Below are 24167 nucleotides of genomic sequence, written 5' to 3'. Positions count from 1 at the left end.
GCCTCAGGCATCTATTTTCAAAACTTGCTAGTTTCTTGCTTTGAGCTTTGGTGAGGTGCCATGACTCACATCCGTACAGCAACACTGTTAGGATGCAGGCGTTAAAGAGACAACACTTGGTTTTTGTCGAGTAAAGCAGTGAGTAATGTTTAAGGACGGAAAGGGTATTTTTACCTTCTGCACCGGACTCATTTCAAAGCAGAAAAGAAGGAATTATCTTATGTTTTTATATGAATATTATATACCAATCTCTTTGTTAAGGTCGTAACTATATGTACATAATTATCATATCATCAGCGGTCCGCAAGAGTAAAAATTACCCGTCTGAAATGTGTTAACAATATATTTTTATTTTATACTGAAAAATATTTATGTTGTTATCATATATACATATATTATAATTTAATCATATTTTCATAAGTCTAAACGGCTCATTAATATAGAAATATAGAAATCAAGTTGTGGTAGAGTAGGCTGGAGCTTGGAAACTTTGACCCCGAATTTGTAGCACTGACCACAAAAGATTTTAAAACAAAGATGGACTATTTTACACATCCGGTTTTTTTTTAAATCTCGTACAAAAAGATCATCACATCACGAAAAAAACAGGTGCTTTCTAGTGTGTAAAAATCTATGCATGCTTTGTCATGAATAATATTTGTTATAGAGTTTTTTTTTGCATTTACGGCATGATCCCTTTTTATAACAAATAAAGAGTGTTGACACTTGTCATGGGCTGAATTTTTAACATTTGTTTTAAAAAAGTATAATAAATATTTTTATTATTAAATATTTATTTACATAAGAAATAACAAAACGATTCCTCATTATGTGTTCAATCTTATCTAAAGGTATAATAAAATCTAATATAAATATATAACCATACTTGTATTGTTTTATTAAATCATTTTAATATATTTTTTTAAATTTCTGTTTGACTGTCGGACAGTTCACTACACCCATGTTTTTTTTTTGTTTTAACCATGGAATGTTGAGAAAATGTAACCACCATCCATCACTTTGTATCATCACATAAAGCATAAACATATTTTTTAACCAATTTATATTTTAAATGTATTATTTTTTATTTTCTTTTGTTGTTATTATGTATACCGAAAAAAACAAACAAAATGAATTATCCTACCTGTAACTTATAATTTATTGAATAAAAAGTTATTTTATAATTCAGTATTTTTTTATTAAAGCATTTGTAAATATGTATTAAGTTAGTAAAAAAATGGATTGTATATTTGGGTATTGGTTCAGCATCCAATTTCATTGTCCAATTTTAGTTTTAATATTTTTTTCCTCAATTCGGTCAACTGCAAAAAAATACAAATAAGTTTTTTTTATTAAATTAATCTTAAACATTTTATCCTGTCTTTCTTTTGCTTGCACTGAAAAACCAGACCAATTTATTTGCTTAAAAATTGGGCTGATGTAACTTGTGAATTAGTATATCATGTAAGTATAACACCGTTGCGGGCATGTGTAAACATTACGTTTACTTAGTACTGTTCACTAAAAAGAAAGTAGGAAATAATAATTCTACTCAGCAATACTTTTTTTTTGTGAGGTCAAGGGACCTTGCATCTCTATTGCAGGTCTATTGCGACCTAAGTTTGTGACCAGCTATAGTTTGGTCCGTCAATTTTTCTGAGATTATTCCAGCATTTTTTTTATTGGAGAAATATAATAATAATAATAATATGGAGGATCTATCTACCTTTTTAATTTCATTTATTGCAGCTTTTTGTTGAGTTCTCGGAGTTTCGTGTATATTGTTGACATTAATTGTATCAACGGTGTTGGCAATTTCCAAAATCCTCATCTGTATCGGAGGTTTCTCCTTGGGCCTGTTGACAACCATCTTGCACCTATTCTTGATGTTCTTCCTGTACTTGTCGGGCAAGTCCTGTTCTATATCTGCCCTGGTGAGGATCTTCACCCGCTCTAAGTCGGTTCCGTATGGCAAGTTGGATAGGTTTAATGTGTAGTAAATGTGTGTGTTGCTTTCTTTTTCGTCTTTGTATTTGTTTCTCCAATGCTTCAGGGCTTCTAAAGACCTTGAAATAAAAGGATTATTATCTTTATATGTAAATAAAATATATTTTATTTAATTTTGTGACTGTCGGTAAGGCAGATCTATGCAATGCCTTACATGTCCGGATAACATGGATCACGTCGCAAGACTCAAGTGGCAACGGGCGATGTTGCAAGACAGGGCCCCACATGATGGACCCCTAAAATTTTGAGATGAGACCTTGGGATAGTAAAAAAAAGGCATTGGAAGACCTCAAAAAATATGGTCCGACAGCATAGCCGCTGTGGGGGGTAGAAACTGGCTGAAAACAGCTACAGATGGAAAAAAGGAAGGATACAGAAGAGGTTTATATCCAGCAGTGGAGGACAGAAAGCTAAAGAAATATGTGTATTATCTATCTAAAGTGATATCAAATGAATATGAAAACTTAAACACTTAAGAAGTGGAAAGGAAGGCTTGGTGTTGCGTTGCAAAGCAAGTGACAGTCCGTCATCTGTTGAATTTTATGTGGTTTTCATAACCGAGACAGATACGGTGAAGTTCCAGGCCACAGCCATACTACCCAATCCTCATGCAAAGTTATTTATTTAAATAGAAATCGTTTTACTGATTATAATACATCATAAGAAAGGCAAATAATGACTAGGACTCCAATATAAAAATGTTTGAAAAAACTTTTTTTACCATGTTATTTATTGTTTTGGCATTCATTTTGTGATATAATAATAATATAATAAAACCCTTATCCGCACCCCAACGGTGCATAGGGCACTGCTTCATATGAAAAACAGTGTTATCTTGATCGTTTACACACGAAGGAAAGGTGATCAGCCCTCCGCTTCAGGTACCAGTCCAGGGTAATATTGAATAAATATTACAGTGAAAAAATCACTAATATTTATTGACCCCCCTGGGAATCGAACCCGGGACCTCCAGAACGGTAGCCGAGCGTGCTGACCATTACACTACAGAGGCGGACATATAGCATGATTAAATTCAAAATAAAACATTTGAGTTTTATATTTTATTAAAACTACTTTTGGAAGCTATAAATACTTCCATCTACGGATATAAATACATGTAAAATATTTCTATTTAAAGTTTATATTTATACTCGTAGATGGAAGCATCTGTAGCTTCCGAAACTAGTCTTAATTAAATATAAAATTCAAGTGATAAAAAACAACTATTTTATTTTGAATTCAACTTTTTTGACCACTCATTTCAGTTGTATAAGTCACAAATACAAATCTTGATATCACTATCACTAGTATGTTTTTGGCTGGATTGAACATATTCCTTCCTTTCCCGTCAAAGGTTTAGTAAATAATAAATAAATAATATTCCTTACTTTCTATCTTGAAGAACCTTTTCCCTTTTGCTCAACAGTTCCTTTTTCTTTTCTACTAACTTTTCTTCCATCGCAGCTTCGACAATCTTCAATGTATGTTCTTGCTTGCTCAATACTTTAGTCTTCTTCACATATTTGTTGCTATTAAAATATTTGAAAAGCATCGATTGCGTTTTATGCGGCTCTTCATTTTTATTTCTTTTGCCGTATTCTACATTGCAAATAGTATGCTTCGGGTGAACTCCTGCCATCTTTTCGGTTAACTTTTTAATATTCTTTGATTCCCTGTTGTGCTTTTTTATATTGAATATTGGCAGCTTGAACTGATTTGCATTGCCGTTTTTTTCTACATTCAAGTCAGGCTCCTGTTTTCTTTGAAAAACATTGACAATTTCTTTTGGGGAATCGTTATGTATGCTGGGTTCAGTGGGGAATTCCTCGTATGTGGGATAAACCTGTTTTATTGTTGAATTATTGTCATCCTTTTCAGTATTTTTGTTAACATTTTCCGAACTTTCAGCAGTTTCCACTGATGTATTAACACAGTGGTCTATATCCCACTCATTATCAAACTTATTAGTTATTATTTTTTCTCTCTCATAGTGAAAATTTAAATATTTTAATACAGTTTCAGTGCCAGACTTGATTATATTCATTTTAGGATAAATAACAGGATTGCCAGCTAATTTTAAATGTTTAAGGCTTTGTATCGTGCCCAAGTAGTTGGGCAAATGCGAAATTTGATTATTCTGGAGTAATATTGTCTGTAAGTATTTATGGTTTGTTATGGATGCGGGTAATGTGGTAAGTTTATTATTCCTCACATCTAGCCATTGCAGATTTGGACATTCTTTAAAAATGTTCTCGGGCAATTCAGCCAAGTCATTATTTTCCAGATATAATTGCTGTAAAAAATTATTTTAGTAATTATTTATAATATTTCAAGCAAGTCCAAATCTTTGTATGCAAATATGATATTTAGCATAGATTACATATTTTTTTATCTAAGGAAATATGTAAGTCTGGTTAAAACAACACATAATATGGCTCCAGAGTATCTTAAGGAGGAAGATCCTCCACACGATGGACCGATCAAGTTAAGGTGGTTGGAGCGCTCCGTGGAGCGCAGTCAAGGGATAACTGGAGAAGAGTCATCGCTTCCACAACGGTCACAACCCTCAGTAATAAGGACTAAGACGGAGAAGAAGAGACTCATGTATAATTCAATACATAATATGTCTCCAAAGCATCAACAAGATCTGTGTATTCCAGACGATTTGGTCGATAGACGTCTCACGCTTCGATTGGCTACAACTGCTAATGGTAAAGTGATCTTACCAGCATACTATTGTACTAATTTGTCGAGCAAGCCTTTACTGTTGCAAGACCGATGGCGTGGAATGTAATATAATATAATAATATAATATAATATAATATTTCAATATAATAGTTTTAAAGATTTTTAAAGATATCTCAATACAGAAGATTTTTTGCGAAGGGAATATGGATATCTGGCAATTTACAAGACTTTCGACCTATCATCGTCTGGTTTAAAGTGATCACTTCAAACATTCATTATTCTGCCTGTGATTTTACATCCATTGTACTTTAATATTTAGAACTACTTTACATTCCATACAACAAGAAAATAACATGCACAAGCAGAAGTGCCATCTGTTGGAGTTCTTGTAAAGTCTTCTTCCTATTGGGAAGAAGATTCTTTTCAAAAATAATCACATGAAATTCTCTTTTTCTTCCCAAATAGGGTACGAAATTGGAAATATTCCGTTTTTGAGCTTCAGAGGCCAGTTTAGACAGTGAGATAAAGTGTTACTATACTATATTATTTTATGTTGACCCCAGGTATTCAAATCCAGGTAGCCAACATTGAAAAAAAATCTATCGAAATAAAAAAACATGTATATTTAGCATAATTAATTCATTTTACTTAATAAATATTTTATTTTTCACTTTATCCAATCAATTTGAATGTCTTTTATGTAACTTCATTAAATTTAAGGAAAATTTAGAACATGACCCAATTTTTAAAATACTTTTTCAGATTTTAGAGTTGAGGGAAATATTTTGTATATTAAAAGCATTGATAACTTTTTGGTATGGTAAAAAAACACTCTCCTTTACCATCCATTGTTTACTTTGTGTAATACCACTTTTAAACACTTATTTGTGACTACCGGTTTCGGAAAATTATTCCATCATCAGGTAATTAAAATAAAATTATTACGATAATAAATTAATTGTAATAATTTTATTTTATTTTAATGAGCTGATGGAATAATTTTCCGAAACCGGTAGTCACAAATAAGTGTTTAAAAAAGTGGTATTACACAAAGTAAACAATGGATGGTAAGGAGTTGAGGGATATATTATCTATACCTTTAAAAATCAAATTTAAAATTGTATAATATAATTTATTGTTACTTTTATGTTAAACTATTAATTAAAATGTTAACAAAATCACCTTTAAATTCTTCATTTCAAATCTGGGAAGAACATTTAATTTCGTATGACTTAAATCAATGGATGTTCTTTCTTCTTTTTGATTTTCTTCATGTTTCGGAATTTCTGAATTAAAAATGGAAACGGTTTTACACACATTTCTCGCACTCATTTATAATTAAATATTAATGCTACACGACTGCGTGTTTTTATTTATTTATGTATTATTAGATCAATATTTCACACGTTTCGATTCGAATTTTGGCAAAAAATAATGTTGCTAGTACAGCTAATATTATCCCTATTTTATACTGCTGCGTCTACACTTTACAGTGTGAAAAAATCAAATTTAGACCGAAAAAGGTCGGAACGCTTACTGGAGTTGCAACACTGAACTTGTCAGTGATATTTTTTTACACCAAGATGGCGAATGTGCGAGACAGCGACACATCTTTGTGGCTTCATAATAAGCTAGGAACGTCAAACGATTCGTGGACTGGCGGTTCGATATGTACCCAGTTAAATACCGAAGTGTTAAGAAATATAAAAGACTGTTTTCCAGAACTACAAACCCAAGTTAAACTAAAATTACTGCTGAGTTTCTTTCATATCCCGCGCAGAAATGTTGAAGAGGTAACTTTTTAGTTTGTTGTCATTTTCCCGTACACACATATCGTGCTTTCCTCCTCTGTCGCGTTCGAAACTGACGCGGGGGAAAGAGATGGGTGTGACGTCATAAGACCTGTTGTATATAAGTTACATTAGTTATGATTGTAGTATACAGTTTTTATTTTGTTTTATTTTACAATGTCTTTAATATTTGATAAAAACAAAAATATATAAGGACTCAAATGTGTAAAATGCAGAATTCATCTTGACATAACCTAAATTTGTCCATTCGTGAGTGAGTCCATATGACAGCGATGTGTGATGAATTTTAAAATTTTGTTTATAAAAAACAAATGAGTTATTTTACTCTATATTTTTATGTCAATGATTCACAGCACGTTTTTAACATATTTTATCTATGTTACAAGTAGGTGCTATTAGACGCACATAATAAATAATACATAAATTGATTGTATTCCTATGTACTTGTGATTTTCACTTGATAAAACAGTACCTGCAATATCTTATTTACTTTATATTCCATCGATGAACAACTGCTTAAAGCCATGAAGATATTTTCACCGTTTTTATACTATAATTTGAACGTAGTTGATGCATTTGAGGTTATATTAATTTTAAAAATAAAAATATATACTATTAACTGTTTGTTTTTTTTTTATCAGTAAGTTTCTTTTTCTCTTGGAAATGAAACAGTTGGGAGGATGGTATTTATTTAGAAATTCAACAGAACATTAGCGTAAATACATTTACAATATTGAATAACAAATAAAACATGTAATTGTAATATTCCAATGACAAAATTTCACAAATGTTAACAGCAGGAATAAAATTTAGCAAAAGTTAAGAAGATTAATAGGCAGACTTAATTAAGATATGTAGCTATTCATATATTGATACGTAGCATCAATATATAAATATCTCCTATGTGAACAAACCCTATGTGATTTTGGAACAGGTAGATGATTTCATATATTTGGGTAGTATGTTTTCTAGGGATGGAAAGATTGATAAAGACATAGAAAGGAGAGTGAATGCTGGGAACAGAGTGAATGGTGCACTAAAATCAGTTTTAGCAAATAAAAATCTATCAGCGGAAGCTAAACTGGCAGTACACAATGGAGTTCTGGTTCCAACCCTTATGTACGGAAGCGAAGCATGGAGTTGGCAAAAGAAGGATGAAAGCTGACTGAATGCAGTCGAAATGCGATCCCTCAGACGAATGTGTGGCAAAACGATGTTTGATAGATGTTCGAATGATGAAATAAGGAAAGAATGTAAGGCTGAGATAAGCATTATCGATAAAATTAAGAAAGGTGTGTTGAGATGGTTTGGACATGTGGAGCGTATAAGTGAAGAAAGAACGGTTAAACAAATTTACGGGGCGAATGTAGTTGGAAAAAGAAGCAGAGGACGACCGAGGAAAACTTGGCACAATCAGGTATGTCAAATACTCGAAAGCGGCCGGATCAGGAGTTGTAATAATCGTCGGGTATGTATGAGGAGATGCATGAATGTAGAAGAGGCAAAGAATGTTTGCAAAGACAGAGTGGTGTGGCGTTCGATTCTCTCTGCCTACCCCTGCGGGGAAGCGGCGTGATGGTTAGTTAGTTAGTTAGTTTTTAGAACAAACCCAGCGCTGTAAACAAAAATTTGGACGCACTTAAAGTGTTGTATTAAAAATGTAACTAAAATGTGACAGTTGTGACCAAGATTTGCTGCGACCTACGCCTTATCTCTTCATTCCTCACTAAGTCAAACCACCGCACGCCTAAAATTCTCCGCAGACACCTATTCTCGAAGCTCAGTACACGGCTTCTCTGGGCCCTTGTAAGGTGTCATATTTCACAGCCGTATAAGAGAACAGGAGCAATGCAGGCATTGTATAGGCGGCATTTGGTCTTCCCCGAGTATAAATCCGATCTCCAGACAGCCTTCATACTGTTAAATGCGGACCCTGCGAGTCCTAATCGCACTCCCAGTTCCTTTTGAAGGCTGCCATTTTCAGTCATATTGCAGTGGCGGCTGACATAGTAAATAGTAACACATTTCCTTCTTCAAAGCCTTATCCACACCCAATGGTGCATAGGGCACTGCATCATATAAACGCAGTGTTATCTTGATCGTTAACTCATGAAGGGAAGGTGATCAGCTTTCCGCTTCAGGTACCAGCCCAGGGTAATATTGAATAAATATTTTAGTGAAAAGATCACTTATATTTATCTGACCCCTCTCTGGGAATCGAACCTGGGAATTGTCCGCCTCCGTAGCGTAATGGTCAGCACGCTCGGCTCTCATTTTGGAAGACCCGGGTTTGAGAATACATAGTAAATAATAACACATTTATCATTTGTAAATATTGTGTGTAATTTTTGGCCAGAGTCGGTAAGTAGTGGGGTGATGCGTCTGTCTCCCTGTTGCAGTGGCGGCACGAGCTGGAGGAGATCATGGAGATGGCCAGCCTGGACTCGGAGCTGTGGGTGAGCATGCTGGCGGAGGTGATGCGGCCGCTGCCGGCCAGCGGCTCGCTCAGCACGGCGCGGCCCGTGGCCTGCGACATGGTGGCCGACCTGCGTAAGCTGCTGGCCCGCCACGAGGACCAGCTGCACATGCTGCCGCTCGAGTGCCACTACCTCAACAAGGCTGCCCTCGTGTCCGTCGTGAGTCCAACTTTATAACTACATATATATATACAGTGAAACCTTTATCGTTTCTCGAATAATCATTTTCCCAGATGTGTCGTTTATTTATTCTATCCGGAATTAATTTCATACTAAAATAGATCGTATCGATCGTTTTTCTATCACCATTTATCGTTCAAATTAAGCTGCATATTTGAAACATTTACAATGTCTGTTTTTTTACATTATTTCCAATTTTCTTACATTCAACGGCAACGTATGGGATAGAAACTATCGAAAACTTGTGTAGCCGATAGCAGGAGAGGTCGATATTGATGAAAAGGAGCCGCTGCCTGTACCTGCATTTCCAGGAGCGTGCACACTCTTTGAAAGAAAACTTTCTTTCTTTCTTTTTGAAAGCAATTCAATAACCAATGCTGAAAAAAATACTATTTGCAAAGCTGAATACATACTATTGACTTGCGAAAATAAAACAGTTAAAAAACAAATTTTGATCAATAAACTTTACAAATTTTTAAATTCTTCTCAGGTTTATATTTTTTTTAAATAAGTACATTTGCATCTGAAACCTGTATTCTTCTTAGAATTTTAGCCTACGAATGGCTATACAGATTGAGAGGACGGTATCTTTACTCGGTCGTATCTACTTGCGTATTGACCTCTTAATCCCGCATTCATTGTTTTCCCGCATTCATAGTTTATTTTAATAGGTCCCTTTAAAAACAATAGATAGAGGTTTCACTGTATATTGTTATTATTACTATTATATATAAATATATGGAAAAACCCTGAGATGAAGATCGGCAGCAATATCAAGATCTACAATACAATAAACTTGTGTCCGACCCATCATGACGTATGGAATCAAAAGTAGAGCAGACACTGCTGCCACAAAAAACGCGCTTAGAGTGTCAGAAATGAACAGGCAAGAGTCTTCGAGATAGAATCAGAAATGCCAGGTTCAGGGAAATATGCGAGATCAAAGATGTCGTTAGGTGGGGAAGGCAACGAAGGAGACGGTATGCGCATGTGAGGAGAATGGAACCATCCAGACTCCCCCACATTGTACTGTACGGCCAACCCCATGGTAGACGACTCCCAGGCAGACCACCAAAGAGATGGGTCAATAGCTGGGAATCCCTCTTAAAAACTGGCCGCCAAGCCTATAATAATAATAAGAAGAAGAAGATATAAATATAAAGGTGGGGACTGGCCGGAATCATTTCATTTCAGCATTCGTATAGTCAGTACAGCGTTCCGAGTGCTCCATCCAAAATCGGATGCTCCCCACCTTTATATCCACCCTGCATAACAAATCCTTTTTTATATTGATACCTCAACATACAGTGCACAAAGAAGAATGAAAGTAGACTGAATGCAGTCAAAATGAGATCTCTCAGATGAATGTATGATAGATGTTTGAACGGCGTAATAAGGAAAGAATGCCAATAGTATTGTTATGTAGATACTTAAACTAATATAAGAAATATTTATATTCAATTGGTCTGGGTGTTTGTTGCATTACATTTGTTATATCTACCCTCCATATCCTTACTATACTACCAGTAGACAATTTTTTTTAAATGTAGATGCGTAATTTTTATGATAAACATGAAATGTTTATTTTTAATTAGTTTTTGCTTTTGTCATATATTTTCATGATAAGATAATAAATAATAATAAAACCCTTATCCGCACCCCAATGGTGCATAGGGCACTGCGTCATATAAACGCAGTGTTATCTTGATCGTTTACACATGAAGGAAAGGTGATCAGCCCTCCGCTTCAGGTACCAGTCCAGGGTAATATTGAATAAATATGACAGTGAAAAAATCACTTATATTTATTTTACCGCCCTTGGGAATCGAACCCGGGACCTCCAGAACGGTAGCCGAGCGTGCTGACCATTACACTACGGAGGCGGACATGATAAGAAATTTGGATAATTTATATAGCGAATATGAGATATATTCTAGATATATATATAGATATATTCATGATAAGAAATTTGGATAATTTATATAGCGCCATTTCTCGTAAAATACTACCTCGAGGGCGCTTAGACTATTTTCATTCTCCTCACTATCCTACCTGCAGACAATTATCTAAAATATAAGCTTTGGAGGTTTTCCTTTCAAAAAATGTTTTCCCGGAACAGGTGGGACAGCAGCCCAATCCGGTGAAGCACTTCACGCTGAAGAGGAAGCCCAAGAGCGCGGCGCTGCGAGCCGAGCTGCTGCAGAAGTCGCAGGACGCGCTGTCCAACATCAAGAAGTCCATCGCGCCCACCATCCCGATGCGCAGTCGCGGCGTGCCCAGGAAAATGACTGACACGAGTGAGTACACACGCAAATGCAAGACATGTTTTTCAAACTTTATAAAATAAAACAACTTTGTTTTAGCCACTTTTTATTAGTACACTTTTTCCAACCGGTTTCAACAAGAACCTTGTCATCATCAGGGTAAATGTACTAATTCTAAAACATTGAAATACTCTTAGTTAGGTTATAGATAATCGCCCTTCCCTTACGATACCAAAAACTTCTACGCACTCCGTACACCATATGAAAATGTGATTTTAATTTTAAAAATGGGCAAAAAAACTCCTAAATGTTGCTTTTATTGAGCATTGCGCAGCGAATATGCAATTTTTTATGTATGCTCGCGGCTTCATACTGTTTTTGCACAATTCCATTTGTAGCTCACAATGTTGTCGTCCGGAGTGGACATATTATATATATAAAAGCTATGAAATTTTATAAAATGTGCCACAAAGTATATGCGAAAAACATTCAAGACATGTTTTTCATATTATTTTTTCACATCTCAACATTGATATAGAACAATTTTGAAGTCTGGGCATTTACGGGGCTTACGAGCGTCAAAGGCTGGTTTAAGTGTTCACTTTACACACGTATAACATTCACCAATTCTACCCATGATTGACAACCACCACACTTCTCAAGTTCTTGGAACTTCTAGATATATGGTTCAATTTCGAAACACAGTGCTTGAATCACTAGTATTTGGTCACACTCAACAAAATGTTGTCAACACATGTTTAATTTTTTTGCCCTTTTTAAACCCTATCTGCCCTCAATGATGTATAGGGCACCAAAACTATGACAACTTGATTTTTAATTGTATATAGACATAGTGATCAGTCAAATTTCGCATCGGACATATTCAAGACAAATAAAAAATTAAACATAAAATTTAAATAAACTTATATTGTTATATAACTTAGTAGGAAAAAGGAGCAGAGGAAGATCGAAAAAGACTTGGCAAGATCAGGTATGCCAAATACTAAAAAGCGGTCAGGTTAGGAGTCTAAACGATCGGCAGGTATGTATGAGGAGATGCATGAACGTGGAAGAGGCGTAGAATGTTTGCAAAGACAAAGTGGTTTGGCCTTCTATTCTCTCTGCTTAACCCTGCGAGAAGCGGCTTGATGGTTAGTTAGTTTATTACTCAAATTTAGCATCGAAGATATTCAAAACAAATATAATATCACCCATAAAATTGAAATAATATTATATTTTCAGTGTTCCGCAAATTTTTCTATTCAAGGTACACCTACCAAATTATGAAATTTCAGAGGTGCATATTTACCATATTATGGTAACATATTCAACATATTATGTTTAATGCCAAAACTGAGCCTACTTAACTAAGCTCAGGCAATAAAAACGCGGCACACCAACTAATCACCACGGTACACCAGTGCGCCGCAGCACACACTTTGCAGAATCACGTTATAATATTCAATGTTCAAACTATATTTGGACAGCAGTGGCCTTCTACTGCACATTCCCGGTAATCTGGTAATGTCGCGAGTCACGAGAGTAACTTGTGTTTGCAGCCCCCCTGAAGGGTCTGCCCTCCCGGTGGTCCGTGAGCCGCGGGGGCATCCGCAGCGTGGTGCGCCCCGCACCGCTGTCCGCCGTGCGCACCTCCGACCGAGGCATCAAGCTGCTGGACATCGCAGACCAGCCCGCAACCATACACCAGAAGAAGAGGAGGAAATTACTCGGTGAGTCGGAGAACAAAAGATGACAATTTGAAAAATAATGATTCTTATGGTGGGGACTGACTGGAGTCATTTTGTTGTAACGTAACACATTACGATGCGAACATTCGTTTAGTCAGTACGGCGAGCCGAGTACTGCAACAGATTTCGGATGCTCGCCGCGAATGTTACGTCATAATTTTTATTTTATTTTATTTTCTTCATTTCTTTTAATTGTTATTACTCTTTTATTTACAGCCAATTTTTTTTTCTTTGTATGTGTATTTAACCTGCACCCTTATTTGTTTCTGTAAGTTTGAAAAACTAATTGATGGAAAACATTCAAACAATTTTTATTGCGCTGTATTTCATTTCTTGTAATATGTTTTTCATTGTTTGTGAACCATAAATAAAAATTAAAAAAGAAAAAAAAGTTACATATCCCTGATAAGATGAGAAATACGACAATACTTTAAGTGTGTACAATTTTTTGTTTACAGCGCTGGGTTTGTTCACAGGAGATATTTATATATTGATGCTAATTACATATCAATATATTGATACTACATATCAGTATATGAATAGCTACGTATCTAAATTAAGTCTGCCTATTAATCTTCTTAACTTTTGCTATATTTTATTCTTGCTGTTTACTTTTCAACTCATTTAACATTTGTGAAATTTTGTAATTGGAAAGTTACAATAACCTGTTTTATTTGTTATTCATTATTGTAAATGCATTTGTGTTAATGTTCTGTTATATTTCTAAATAAATAAAATAAAATAATGAAATGCTCGATGAAAAGATTTTTTTTCTGTACTAAGTCTTACTTTAGTGATCATGTAGCCCATGAAACAAATTAAGCGTGAACTCTAATTAAATAATATTTTTCTGTCCTTTTCAGAAGCGGAAGAGCAGCAGCAGCAGCAGCTGCAGAAGAAGGCGGCGGAAGCTGCGGAGGCGGCCAGCGCGGCGGCCACGCCGGCCGGCGCCTCGCCCGTCGGCACCGCGGCTGCGCCTCCCGCCACGCCCGCCACCCCCGCCCTGCCCGAGTACGCGCGCGGCCTCAACAACTACGTCATGCCTTCCACGCCGCAGGATCAAGGTTGGACTTTGATCATCGATGGACTGAATATGACCTTTTGGTGTTCTTTTTTGCTTTTGGCATATTGTTGTCGGGCGGTTTTTTCATCAACCCCCGACCCTAATTAGTAAAATAATTAGGGGCGTATACTTATCACATGTAACAGCAAACCTAATTCCGATCTGTGCAATGTTTTTTGGTGTCTCGCATTCTACCAAAAGTAAGCAAATATAACGCTTTTAAGCGTTTCCCGCAAACAATGTCTTATTCTTCTTCTTCTTCTTTTTAATGGCTTTTCACCCATCTTGGGTGTTATAGCCAGTATCGAGTTATTTTTTATTTACACTTTTTACATTTGACTTTCAAGTGTTCGTATTCCTGTTAGTGGGGTTAGTTTTATTATTAATGTTAGTTGTTTTAGTGAGTTATCATACACCTTTACAAATTTATATAATTAATTTTAAGATATTTACAAATTATTTTATATACAAGTTTGTTAGGGGAGATTAATAAGATGTTAGTGAGAAATGGAATGTTTATGCTGGAAAGGTCTGAAAGGAAGCTCGGGTAGCCGTCATTCAACGTCATTGTCTTATTAATTATGTTAGATACAAGAAAAAGATTAACTTATCCAAAGAATAATTCTGAAAATGACTTTTTTGCCATATGTTAGGTTTTCTTTATTTTCTAAGGTTGTTAATTTAATAAAAAAGCAAGCGCTAAAATGATGAATTAAATAAATAATTAAGAAGAGTTCTTTAAGGTGGGACGGACATGTGGAGCGAATAGATGAGTAAAGTATATTTAGCAAATGTGAGCGGGAGAACTGAACGAGGAAGGCCAAAAAAGCACAATCGGATTAATTAATCAGAACCTAATCTGGTCATATCAAAAGTTGTTGTAATCGGAGGGCATGTATGACTATCCATTCCATCCTCTCTGCCTACCTCTGTGGTGAATCTGCGTGATGGTAGTAGTACTAAAAAATAGAAGATGTATGATAGATGTTCGAATGGTGATATAAAGGTACAAATGCAAAGCTAAGATGAGCATTATGGATAAAATTAAGAAGGTGTGTTGAGATGGTTTGGGCATGTGAAACAAATGAGTGACAAAAGTATAGTAAAACAAATTCATGAGGCGAATGTGGTTGGTAATAACAATTGACAATAGCGCAATGGGAGTGATTATCCTTGTTTGTTTGGCAGCCCTGCCTCCCCTGTCGACGGTGCAGTCGCCCGCGGTGGCGCCCGTGACGCCGAGCGCCACGCAGGGCTCCCCGCCCGGCCCGGCCGCGGCCCACGCCGCCGCGCCGCACCCCGCCGCTCCGCCCGCCAAGGGAGCCGACGCCTCCGCCAAGCACCCCATCCTCATCCAGCAGTCCCCCGGCCAGAAGCCCATCATCCTGGGCCAGCAGCAGAAGCTGCTCATCACAGGTATCTGTCTATTTTCCTGTATTTTTGTAGAAGTAATGACCTACTATTACTACTACTATCTTATAATAATTTGGATAATTTGTATAGCGCCATTTTTGTAAAATACTACCTCAAGGGCGCTTATGAAGACATGGGTAATAATAGGAAGATGATGATAATGAAATACAAAAAATAAACAGATTAAAACGTCGTCAATTGTAACACCTTCCTCTTGAGCTGGAGAGTGGCCAAGGTGTTGGGCAGGACGCCTTCCTGAGCGATGGTCGTCACGCTTGAAGGCAGCTTGTTGAGCTCCTTGTCACTGTGGATGGCCAACTTCCTAACTTCCAGACTAGCACAGTTCAAACAGGATTTCACTCATACATATAATATCGCAAACATGCAAACGTATTTAATTAACCTAGGCACTTAAAAATAAAACTAACAAACAAATAAAAATAATTCACATTTTTAATTCGTGTTTATAAAAAAAATTCTGTCTCTATCGAATAGTGTTCCATGGGCGCCATGGCGCCCGCGGGCACGGGGTCGGGAACCTCTGGTGTAGAGCATTTGAAGTGTACCCTACTATCTTTTTTTTTAATCTCATTTCCTATATCGTAGTCGTACAGGAGAAAATGACCAACTAACAAAACGTAAAATGTTCAAGAGGGCCATTTAACCCTTTGAACTCGTAAAAAATATGTTTTAGTCAACCGGGAACGTCGGGGGTCACCAATTTGGTCACCTGTGAACGTCCGGGGTCACCAATTTAGTCACCTGATGCGTGTGTGTAGCGGATTGCTACGTTGAGGTGACTATTTATAGCGTGTTGCTATTGTCTGATGGCACGTGAATAAATCACGTGTGAGTTATTGAAAAGGGAAGCCAGAAAAGGATATTTAAAGAATTCTTACTTACAGATCGTTTATTGATATAAGCTCATACACTACAATTACTATTGATAATTACTATTAATATTTAATCTAATGAATTAATGAAATATAGAAGTAAACATGTGAAGCTAGATAAACACGTCCGTTAGGACCAAGCGGTGCAGGAGACCTCGTCCCTTTCTTCTCGGCTCGCCGCGATCGTTGATTTTGTTCGGGAATCTCCGTTGCGAATTCGTCATGTTCGTATTTTTCGGCGGTGCCAATTTGACGGTGTGGCTAGACGCCTACAATGTATATGGGTTTCACGCAACTCGAGATTTTTTAAGCAAAAATATGAGAAAAAACTTAGGTATTTGTAGAAAATAAAAAAAATATTTATTTTGGAAAGGTAGGAAATAAAATTTTGCAGTATTGTTTACAAATATGTATTTCTAACAGAAAATTATAAATTAGGTTAGAAAAAAAGGCAAATTTTAGTTTTTGTAATTTCTCAAAGTTTGATATTTTTCGAAACAATCGCCCAAATGCATCCTCGGGTTTCCGGGACATGTGTCGCAATAGTTGCTGGTCTCCCTTCTCCCACCTTTTACTGCCCTTTTTGAGCAGACCACACAGTCCCGCTTAGGACCGTTTCTTAAAATATGTAGTTTTCCATTGAGCCTGGTCTCTGAAGCAGCTGAAGTAGATGGCCTTCTTCTAGGCTCTTTATATTCACCCGCTAGTTGATCGACCAAAACTTTCTCATATTTTAAATGGCTTAGTGGTTTTTCATTTTTCTTCGTTTTTATCGACTTGTATAAGATGTACGAATTTATGGAACATATTTCCATGCACCAAAAAAAAAGTTTGCGCCACCATTTTAGAGATTTTCTAAGAAGACAATATGAAGAAGCATATTGATCAGCCGTTTCAACTCCACCCATTGATTTTGTATATTCTAATACAATATTTGGTTCGCCTTTTGTTATGACACTTCCACCTTTTCCGATGGAACGTGAGGATAATTCCATGGCATCTATTTTTGTCTTTGCATATGCATTCGTTTCCTTAACAATTTCATTGGCTAGTTCATCAGTAAAAAATAATTTAAAAAATTGGACAGGTTCAGTTATAGATTCAGGAATCTGTGACCCGTGTTGTGTGAGCCAATATCAAACTCTATTGTCTCCAACAAGGCGTCTTCTTCGGCCATGTCTACCCAATCCTCGTCTAGTACATCTTTCTCTTGTGTATCTACATCGGATGCACCAGAACTGCTGCTTGTGTCCAAAACACGCAATTTTTTCTACTATGTCCGATAAATTCACTTTCAATATTACTACTCACTATCACATTGTATTGAAATGTCGCCAGTACTGTCACTATCACAATCAAAACTAAAATCATCTTCACTACTTTCTTCTTGATGCATTTTTACTACGCATAAAAAATACTCAAATAAAATAATTCGTTTTTATTAGTGTAAAACTTAAAACCTGCAAAATATACAAGCACTCAGTAGCAGGTACCGTACACAACTGGATGTTAACACATTAGTTACGGCAATGTTTTGATAAAACTGTATCTTGAGGCGGGCGACATTAGACAGCTGTCCGGAAATATAAAATATGTCAGTGAACTTCATATTTTGAACTTGAGGTTGAACTCGAAAACAATACAAAAACAGTTAAATGGTCTCTAACGTCTCAAAATAAAATCATGTTAGTCCACAAATCACAAAAGTAAAAAAAATGTTAAAAACACTAATAAAATATTAGAAAATAACAACACAGTTTAACAACCGCCGAAAACTCAAAATCTGCGAATAAAAAATGATTTATGGGCTTTCCCCACACGCGTTTATTGCTTTGTAAGTACCAACTGCCGACTTAAGTAAAGGACAATGATCTTTGTATTTTATTTCATTTTAGGACAAAGAAAAAAACGCACCGTCTGTATCCATTGTTTAAAGTTAATTTGTAACATTTCCTTCAAAACAGATTACGACCATTAGCTATGTTTTGAACCAGTAAATATCAGTATTATTTTTTATATTACAACGACATCTATCCACTACACAACAAAAGCAAAAAGGCCAACAGATTAGAAGTTTATGACATGTTTTTTGTATACTAAATTGAAGGTAGCCGAAATGCACAAAAATGTGCATCCCGCCACCACACAAGGTTTCTGAAACGCACAAATATGTGCACACCGTACACAATGTGTTAACAATAAAGTACCTGTTAGTGTCACCCAGGGTGTTGTAAATAATAAAATAGGCACCTATTAATATATAATAATATATAAATAGGTGCCAGCAACAGTCACTGTAATTATATTGTTCCAGGCCAACCGGGCCAGAAGCCGCTGCTGGTGACGGCCGGGCCCGGCGGCACGCTGCTCTCGGGGCAGAACATCCTCAAGACCTCGAGCGGCGTGCCCGTCATCCTGACCAACTCCGTGCTGCAGCAGGCCGCAGGCACGCCCGGCAAGGCCGTGCTGCTGGCCGGCGTCAAGCCGGGCGGCGTGCTGCTGCAGGCGCAGAACGCCCCCCCTCCTGGCCTTGTGCTGGCCGCGCCGCCCGCCCAGGCCCCCGCCGCCGCGGCGCAGCCCGCCAACTTGCTGCCCCGGCGGAGCCTCACCCTCACCGTGAGTGGAATCAATACCTACGCTTTGCGACTCTGCGTCGGGTTGTGGTCCCGTGGTTAGTGTCGCGGACTCTTGAGTTAGAGTTTCTCGATTCGAACCCACTCTACCACAATTCGATATACCTATTTATAATAATGAGCCGCTTAGACTCACAGAAATAGTATGAAATTGAAGTATTTTTTTAAATAATAAAACAAACAAATATTTCAAGTTTTTTTTTTAAATAAAACTTGTGTTGATATTTGTTTGTTGGGGAATTATTCAGCTTGTCGATAAAAAAAATGCAAAAAATGCAAAGATTGATAATGATAAAAGCCAATAAAATAATTGTTGGCGTCGGTGTAGTGGTTAGCGCATTTGGCTACCGTGCTGGAGGGTTCCCGGGTTCGATTCCTAGGGGGGTCAAAATAAATATGGGTGATTTTCACTCTAATATTTATTTAATATAATCCTCAATTGGTACAAGAGACGCAGGGCTGATCACCTTGCCTTCATGCAATTAACAATCAAGATAACACTGAATCGCTACGATGCAGTGCCCTATGCACCATTGGTTGCATATAAGGGTTTAAAAAAATAATTCCACATGTATCGCAAAAGACAAAAACCTTTAAAAAAAATGTGAAAAATAATCTTTAAATTAGAATCCTTAGAATCCTTAGAACCCTAACTGTCCATCTCCTCCTCCCCTGACCCCTCCTCTCTTCCTTAAACTTGCTACCTGATTCTACCTATTTATCATTAGAATCCTAGAATACTTTTTTGTTATTTTTTTTTTTTTCATTTTCATCTTTTTGTTTTTTAGTTTTTTGATAAAATCTATTACATCAGACGATAATATGTATTAACTTTTAAAAACGTCTGAGACATTACTATCTGTCATTAGAATCCTAACTGTCCATCAAACCTCCTCCCTCTACCTCCTTCCCTAAACTCCCTTCTTCCTTTGCCCTCCTTATTATCGTCTTTTGGTAATTTATGTTTTTTTAAATGTTCAAGTACTATCTACCCTCTGATTGCAAACAGCTATATATGGTATCAAACGTTTTGATCAATATCACTAGTCCGTTTTTGGTCGGTTGGAAGATATTGCTTTTTAGCAATAAGCCCGCCAATGTACTTTTTATTTTCTGTACATGAAGTTTAAATAAAATAAAAAATAAATAAAAATATAAAGTTTGCTTTTGTCTTCTCGCAGTATGTAATAGTAAATAGTTTTGATGTTTGCATTTTTGTATTTTTTTATATAATATATTTTATAAATTTAAATCTGACGCTGGTCTTCTTGTATGTGATAATATGTATTTAAATGTCACAATTTTCCATATTTTTTTCCTACTAAACAATGTCAATACAGGCTTTGAACGCATGGTATTTTGCAATGTATTATGGGGACGAGTGTTGCACTAAATACGCGCACCCGTCTCCACTAGTTGCGCTCCTCAGAAGCTGCGTTTTAAAAATGGTTGGAAATTTAATCAATAGACATATGTACTTGATTTTTCACGTTTTTTATATTCACAAAATTAATCAAGGTTACAAATTTTAATACTAGGTTTTTATACTCACAAAATTATTAAGGTTACAAATTTTAATACTAACTAACTAACCATCACGCCGCTTCCCCACAGGGGTAGGCAGAGAGAATAGAATGCCACACCACTGCGAACATGCTTCGCCCCTTCCACGTTCATGCATCTTCTCATACATACCCGCCGATTGTTACGACTCCTAACCTGACCACTTTCAAGTATTTGGCATACCTGATACTATGCATACAAATTTTAATACTAATGCACTAATGTAGCCGCAGTTCACGCTGATGGCTAGATGACGAGAGATGAGGTACCTCCCGTCGTCAGCACTTTTAAAGGCGTGGTTCAATCGTGTTCAATTGTGGCGTTCTTGTCTATGCCGGCTCGCTCTCTGGACGCTGCTCGCGTCACATCTCTATGGTAGTCGGGACCGGATGAGGCACCACATTATTTATTTCCTGTTCACATTCCAGAAAGACCAAATGGTTGAAGCGCAAGACATGTTCAAGAATGCAAACCGGGTCACCAGACCTGAGAAAGCTCTTATACTCGGATTCATGGCCGGATCGAGAGGTAATTTCTTAATGAACTCTTTCTTCGGATAATCGTAAAATACAATGAATACGTAACTATTTTTTCTTTCTTCAAATATTGATTCATTAACTGGCAAATACAGTCGAATCTGGTTATAAGAGAGCCCAACGAATGGCCGCTCTGTACTAAAGCCCGGTGATATTTATTTCTAAAACGGGACTTTTACTGCCATCTTTGGTTTATTTTTTAAATCTCAGCACTAAAATGGTTAATTTACAAAAGAACAAAAAGTGTAATTGAATGTAAATAAAAAGTGGTTTGGGGGAGTGGGGTATTATTGGGGTGAGTATTTTTTTTATTCAGTATTTATTAGTTGCCTTAGAAAATTTTCCTTACCTATTATGCGCAAGAATTAATAGCATATTTAGTTTATATGTCTTAAAAATGATAGTGGATGTGTATACATAGTTAATAATAAACGAATAAGGTTGATCCCTAAAAAAATATAATAGATACAACGATACAAAAGACACAATAGATTCAATATCTTATATCAATCAAGATTTGTCACATAGCTCATTTATTTTTCTTATTCATCTCGTTATAATTTCTAAATAAGACACCATTAAATCTGATAGATCTTTATTCCCTCATGAATTTTGGTCAACTGTATCATTACCTTCTTTCGCACTTTCTGTTTCCAATTCAATTTTTAAAAAATTTTAAAAAGTGGAAATTGTAAGTCTTTCTTCTTCTTTCTTCTTATGAGCCCTCTGACCGCCACTGCTGGATATAGGCCTTATCCCCTTCTTTCCATTTCCTCCGTTTGGTTGCTGCTTGCAGCCAGTTTCTACCCCCCACAGCGACTATGTCGTCAGACCATCTTGGGTCTTCCGACACCTCCTTTGTTCTCCCAAAGTCTCCATCGTATAATTCTTGGGGTCCATCTTGCAAGTAACCGATGGTATTTTGTGTGCAGAAAACCCGTGCCCGAACCTGGGGAACATAGTGACCATCAAGCTGTCGGAGAACCAGGAGAACGTGCGGCAGGTGGACAACACCTATCTCACAATGCTCTGCGAGACCCACTTCCAGATGAACTACAACAACGGCCACTGGATGCGCATCAAGAAGTACCGGCCCATCGAGGGCGCCACCCCGCAGCCGCTGCCGCAGCACGTCAGCTAGGGCCCCCGGCCATCTCTCGGGGGGGGACCTGTTTGTGTCTGAATCTCCTCTTCCATCCTAGTGTCTGCGCAAGGCAGGACGGTAGCTTGTAGCTTGCGGCTTAACATAATCCAACATTTATACATAACGGTGGGGACTGACCGGAATCATTTGGTCGTATCGTAATACGTCATGATGCGAGCATTCGTGTAGTCAGTACAGCGTTCCGAGTGCTCCATCCGAAGTCGGATGCTCGCCGCGAATGTAACGTAACGACCAAATGTGCAGGTCAGTCCCCACCTTTGTAATTTATATTTGAAGCAATAACTTTGTGATTTTCCATTTTATAATTAAAATATAACTATAAATATTTTATTGTAACTTAATTATAATGTCTATCGGTCTCGAAGCTAACCGCTTCTTTTTCAAGACTGATAAGTATTAAGTTATACTAAAATATTTATGGTGATTTTAAAACAAAGTTATATTTTAATTATTTATGTATTAATTATTAAAATGAAACATTGATTTTTAAGGTCTACTAAAACGTGTTTTATGTTTTAAATTTTTGGGTAATATATCCAAAATTAAGCAAGGTTATTGGATTGAATTCTGCTTTTATTTAAATATATAATGATAATACATATGTGACTTGCTTCTTCTTATTAAGACTGTCTCTCAATGTGACTCAATAATATAAGACGAAACGCGTCACAATATACATCACTGTACAGTATTTAAATAAAAGTAGAATTCAATCCAATAAAATTGTTTAATTTCGGATGTATAACCCAAAAATTTTAAATAGAATTCTACCAACTGTCTGCAGTTACAATAAATGTGTATACATAAAAATAAATTGTAACAATTGTTCCGCCTTGTTATGGCATTTTCAAACTAATGTCATTAGTTTCTCATGACATTAGTTTGAAAATGCCATAACAAGGTGAAAAAATTGTCACAAATTTAATTTTGATGTTTTTTTAACAATAAAATACATTTTAGTAGACTCTAAAAATCAGTGTTTGATTTTAACATTTAATATATAATTGAAATGGAGTTCAATAAATAAAACGCGAATTCTATAAGTATATAAATAATCCAATGTTATTTACTATTTTAATTTAAGTTTTACTTAGTAAATACCACTATTTCTTAACACATTTCTGACGGGTATTTTTTATGCCTGCAGACGCTGGCGACGGCATTTGATAATTATGTACATATAGTTTAGACCTTAACAAGAGATAGGTAAATAATATTGGTATAAAAACATTAAATAATTCCTTGTTTCCTGACATTGAAATGAGGTAAAAATACCCTTCCCGTCCTTGAGCATTAATCGACCAAACAGGTAAAAATACCTTTCCCTTCTTTAGTGTGTTAAAATCTATTGCGATCTATGATTTATTGCTTCGATGCATTCCGCATCATTTTTAAACACCGTATGTACAACTCTATAATGACCAAATATTGAGTAATGAAATAATAATGAAATAATGAGTTGTACATAAAGTGTTTGAAAATGATGCAGAATGCATCGTAACACGTGTCACAATAGATTTTAAGAAATAGTGGTATTTACTAAGTAAAACTTAAATTAAAAATGGACAGATTTTTACTACAAAGTAACTGCCGAATCAATTAATGAAGGTAACCTCCAGTAAACTTTATTTTAAAGGCTTGTCCGCAGGTAGCATAGTGAGGATAGGAAAGTTTCATATAAAAAAAACACATCACAAACACTCGAAACGAAATAAATATTTCTCGA

At 36.3% G+C, this 24167-nt stretch overlaps 2 protein-coding genes across 2 annotated transcripts; one reads left to right on the top strand and one right to left on the bottom strand.

The window, feature by feature from the left end:
• Positions 1-1176: 1176 nt before the first annotated feature.
• Positions 1177-6170, bottom strand: LOC148301906 (uncharacterized). The gene is made up of 4 exons (XM_088272520.1): positions 5878-6170; positions 3396-4300; positions 1727-2066; positions 1177-1322 (listed from the first exon to the last, which is right to left on the bottom strand). Exons 1-4 carry the CDS (start codon positions 6025-6027, stop codon positions 1263-1265), a joined length of 1455 nt encoding a protein of 484 aa, XP_088128646.1. The 5' UTR covers positions 6028-6170; the 3' UTR covers positions 1177-1262.
• Positions 6171-6262: 92 nt separating this feature from the next.
• Nelf-A (Negative elongation factor A) lies at positions 6263-22560 on the top strand. The gene is made up of 9 exons (XM_088272523.1): positions 6263-6488; positions 8906-9142; positions 11283-11460; positions 12987-13157; positions 14039-14239; positions 15427-15654; positions 18859-19160; positions 21169-21268; positions 22209-22560. The coding sequence occupies exons 1-9, from the start codon at positions 6279-6281 to the stop codon at positions 22415-22417; spliced, it is 1836 nt and encodes a 611-aa protein (XP_088128649.1). The 5' UTR covers positions 6263-6278; the 3' UTR covers positions 22418-22560.
• The last annotated feature ends 1607 nt before the right edge of the window (positions 22561-24167 follow it).

This window comes from Brachycentrus maculatus, unplaced genomic scaffold (assembly GCF_059751285.1).
Source record: "Brachycentrus maculatus isolate JH-2025_06_01 unplaced genomic scaffold, ASM5975128v1 h1tg000503l, whole genome shotgun sequence".
Classification (NCBI taxonomy): Eukaryota; Metazoa; Arthropoda; class Insecta; order Trichoptera; family Brachycentridae; genus Brachycentrus; species Brachycentrus maculatus.
Note: the sequence above shows the minus strand (reverse complement) of the source record. Positions and strands in the feature narration are given on the sequence as shown.

What these genes read in the sequence shown, in the direction of transcription:
- LOC148301906 (XM_088272520.1), bottom strand. Translation starts at nt 6,027, where the DNA reads ATGAGTGCGAGAAATGTGTGTAAAACCGTTTCCATTTTTAATTCAGAA. An exon ending in AAGGTTCTTCAAGATAGAAA is followed by an intron (nt 2,067 to 3,395) that starts GTAAGGAATATT and finishes TTTTATTTCAAG; the next exon opens with GTCTTTAGAAGCCCTGAAGC. An exon ending in CAATAAATGAAATTAAAAAG is followed by an intron (nt 1,323 to 1,726) that starts GTAGATAGATCC and finishes ATTTTTTTGCAG; the next exon opens with TTGACCGAATTGAGGAAAAA.
- Nelf-A (XM_088272523.1), top strand. Translation starts at nt 6,279, where the DNA reads ATGGCGAATGTGCGAGACAGCGACACATCTTTGTGGCTTCATAATAAG. An exon ending in TTCCACGCCGCAGGATCAAG is followed by an intron (nt 14,240 to 15,426) that starts GTTGGACTTTGA and finishes TTTGTTTGGCAG; the next exon opens with CCCTGCCTCCCCTGTCGACG. An exon ending in ATTCATGGCCGGATCGAGAG is followed by an intron (nt 21,269 to 22,208) that starts GTAATTTCTTAA and finishes TTTTGTGTGCAG; the next exon opens with AAAACCCGTGCCCGAACCTG.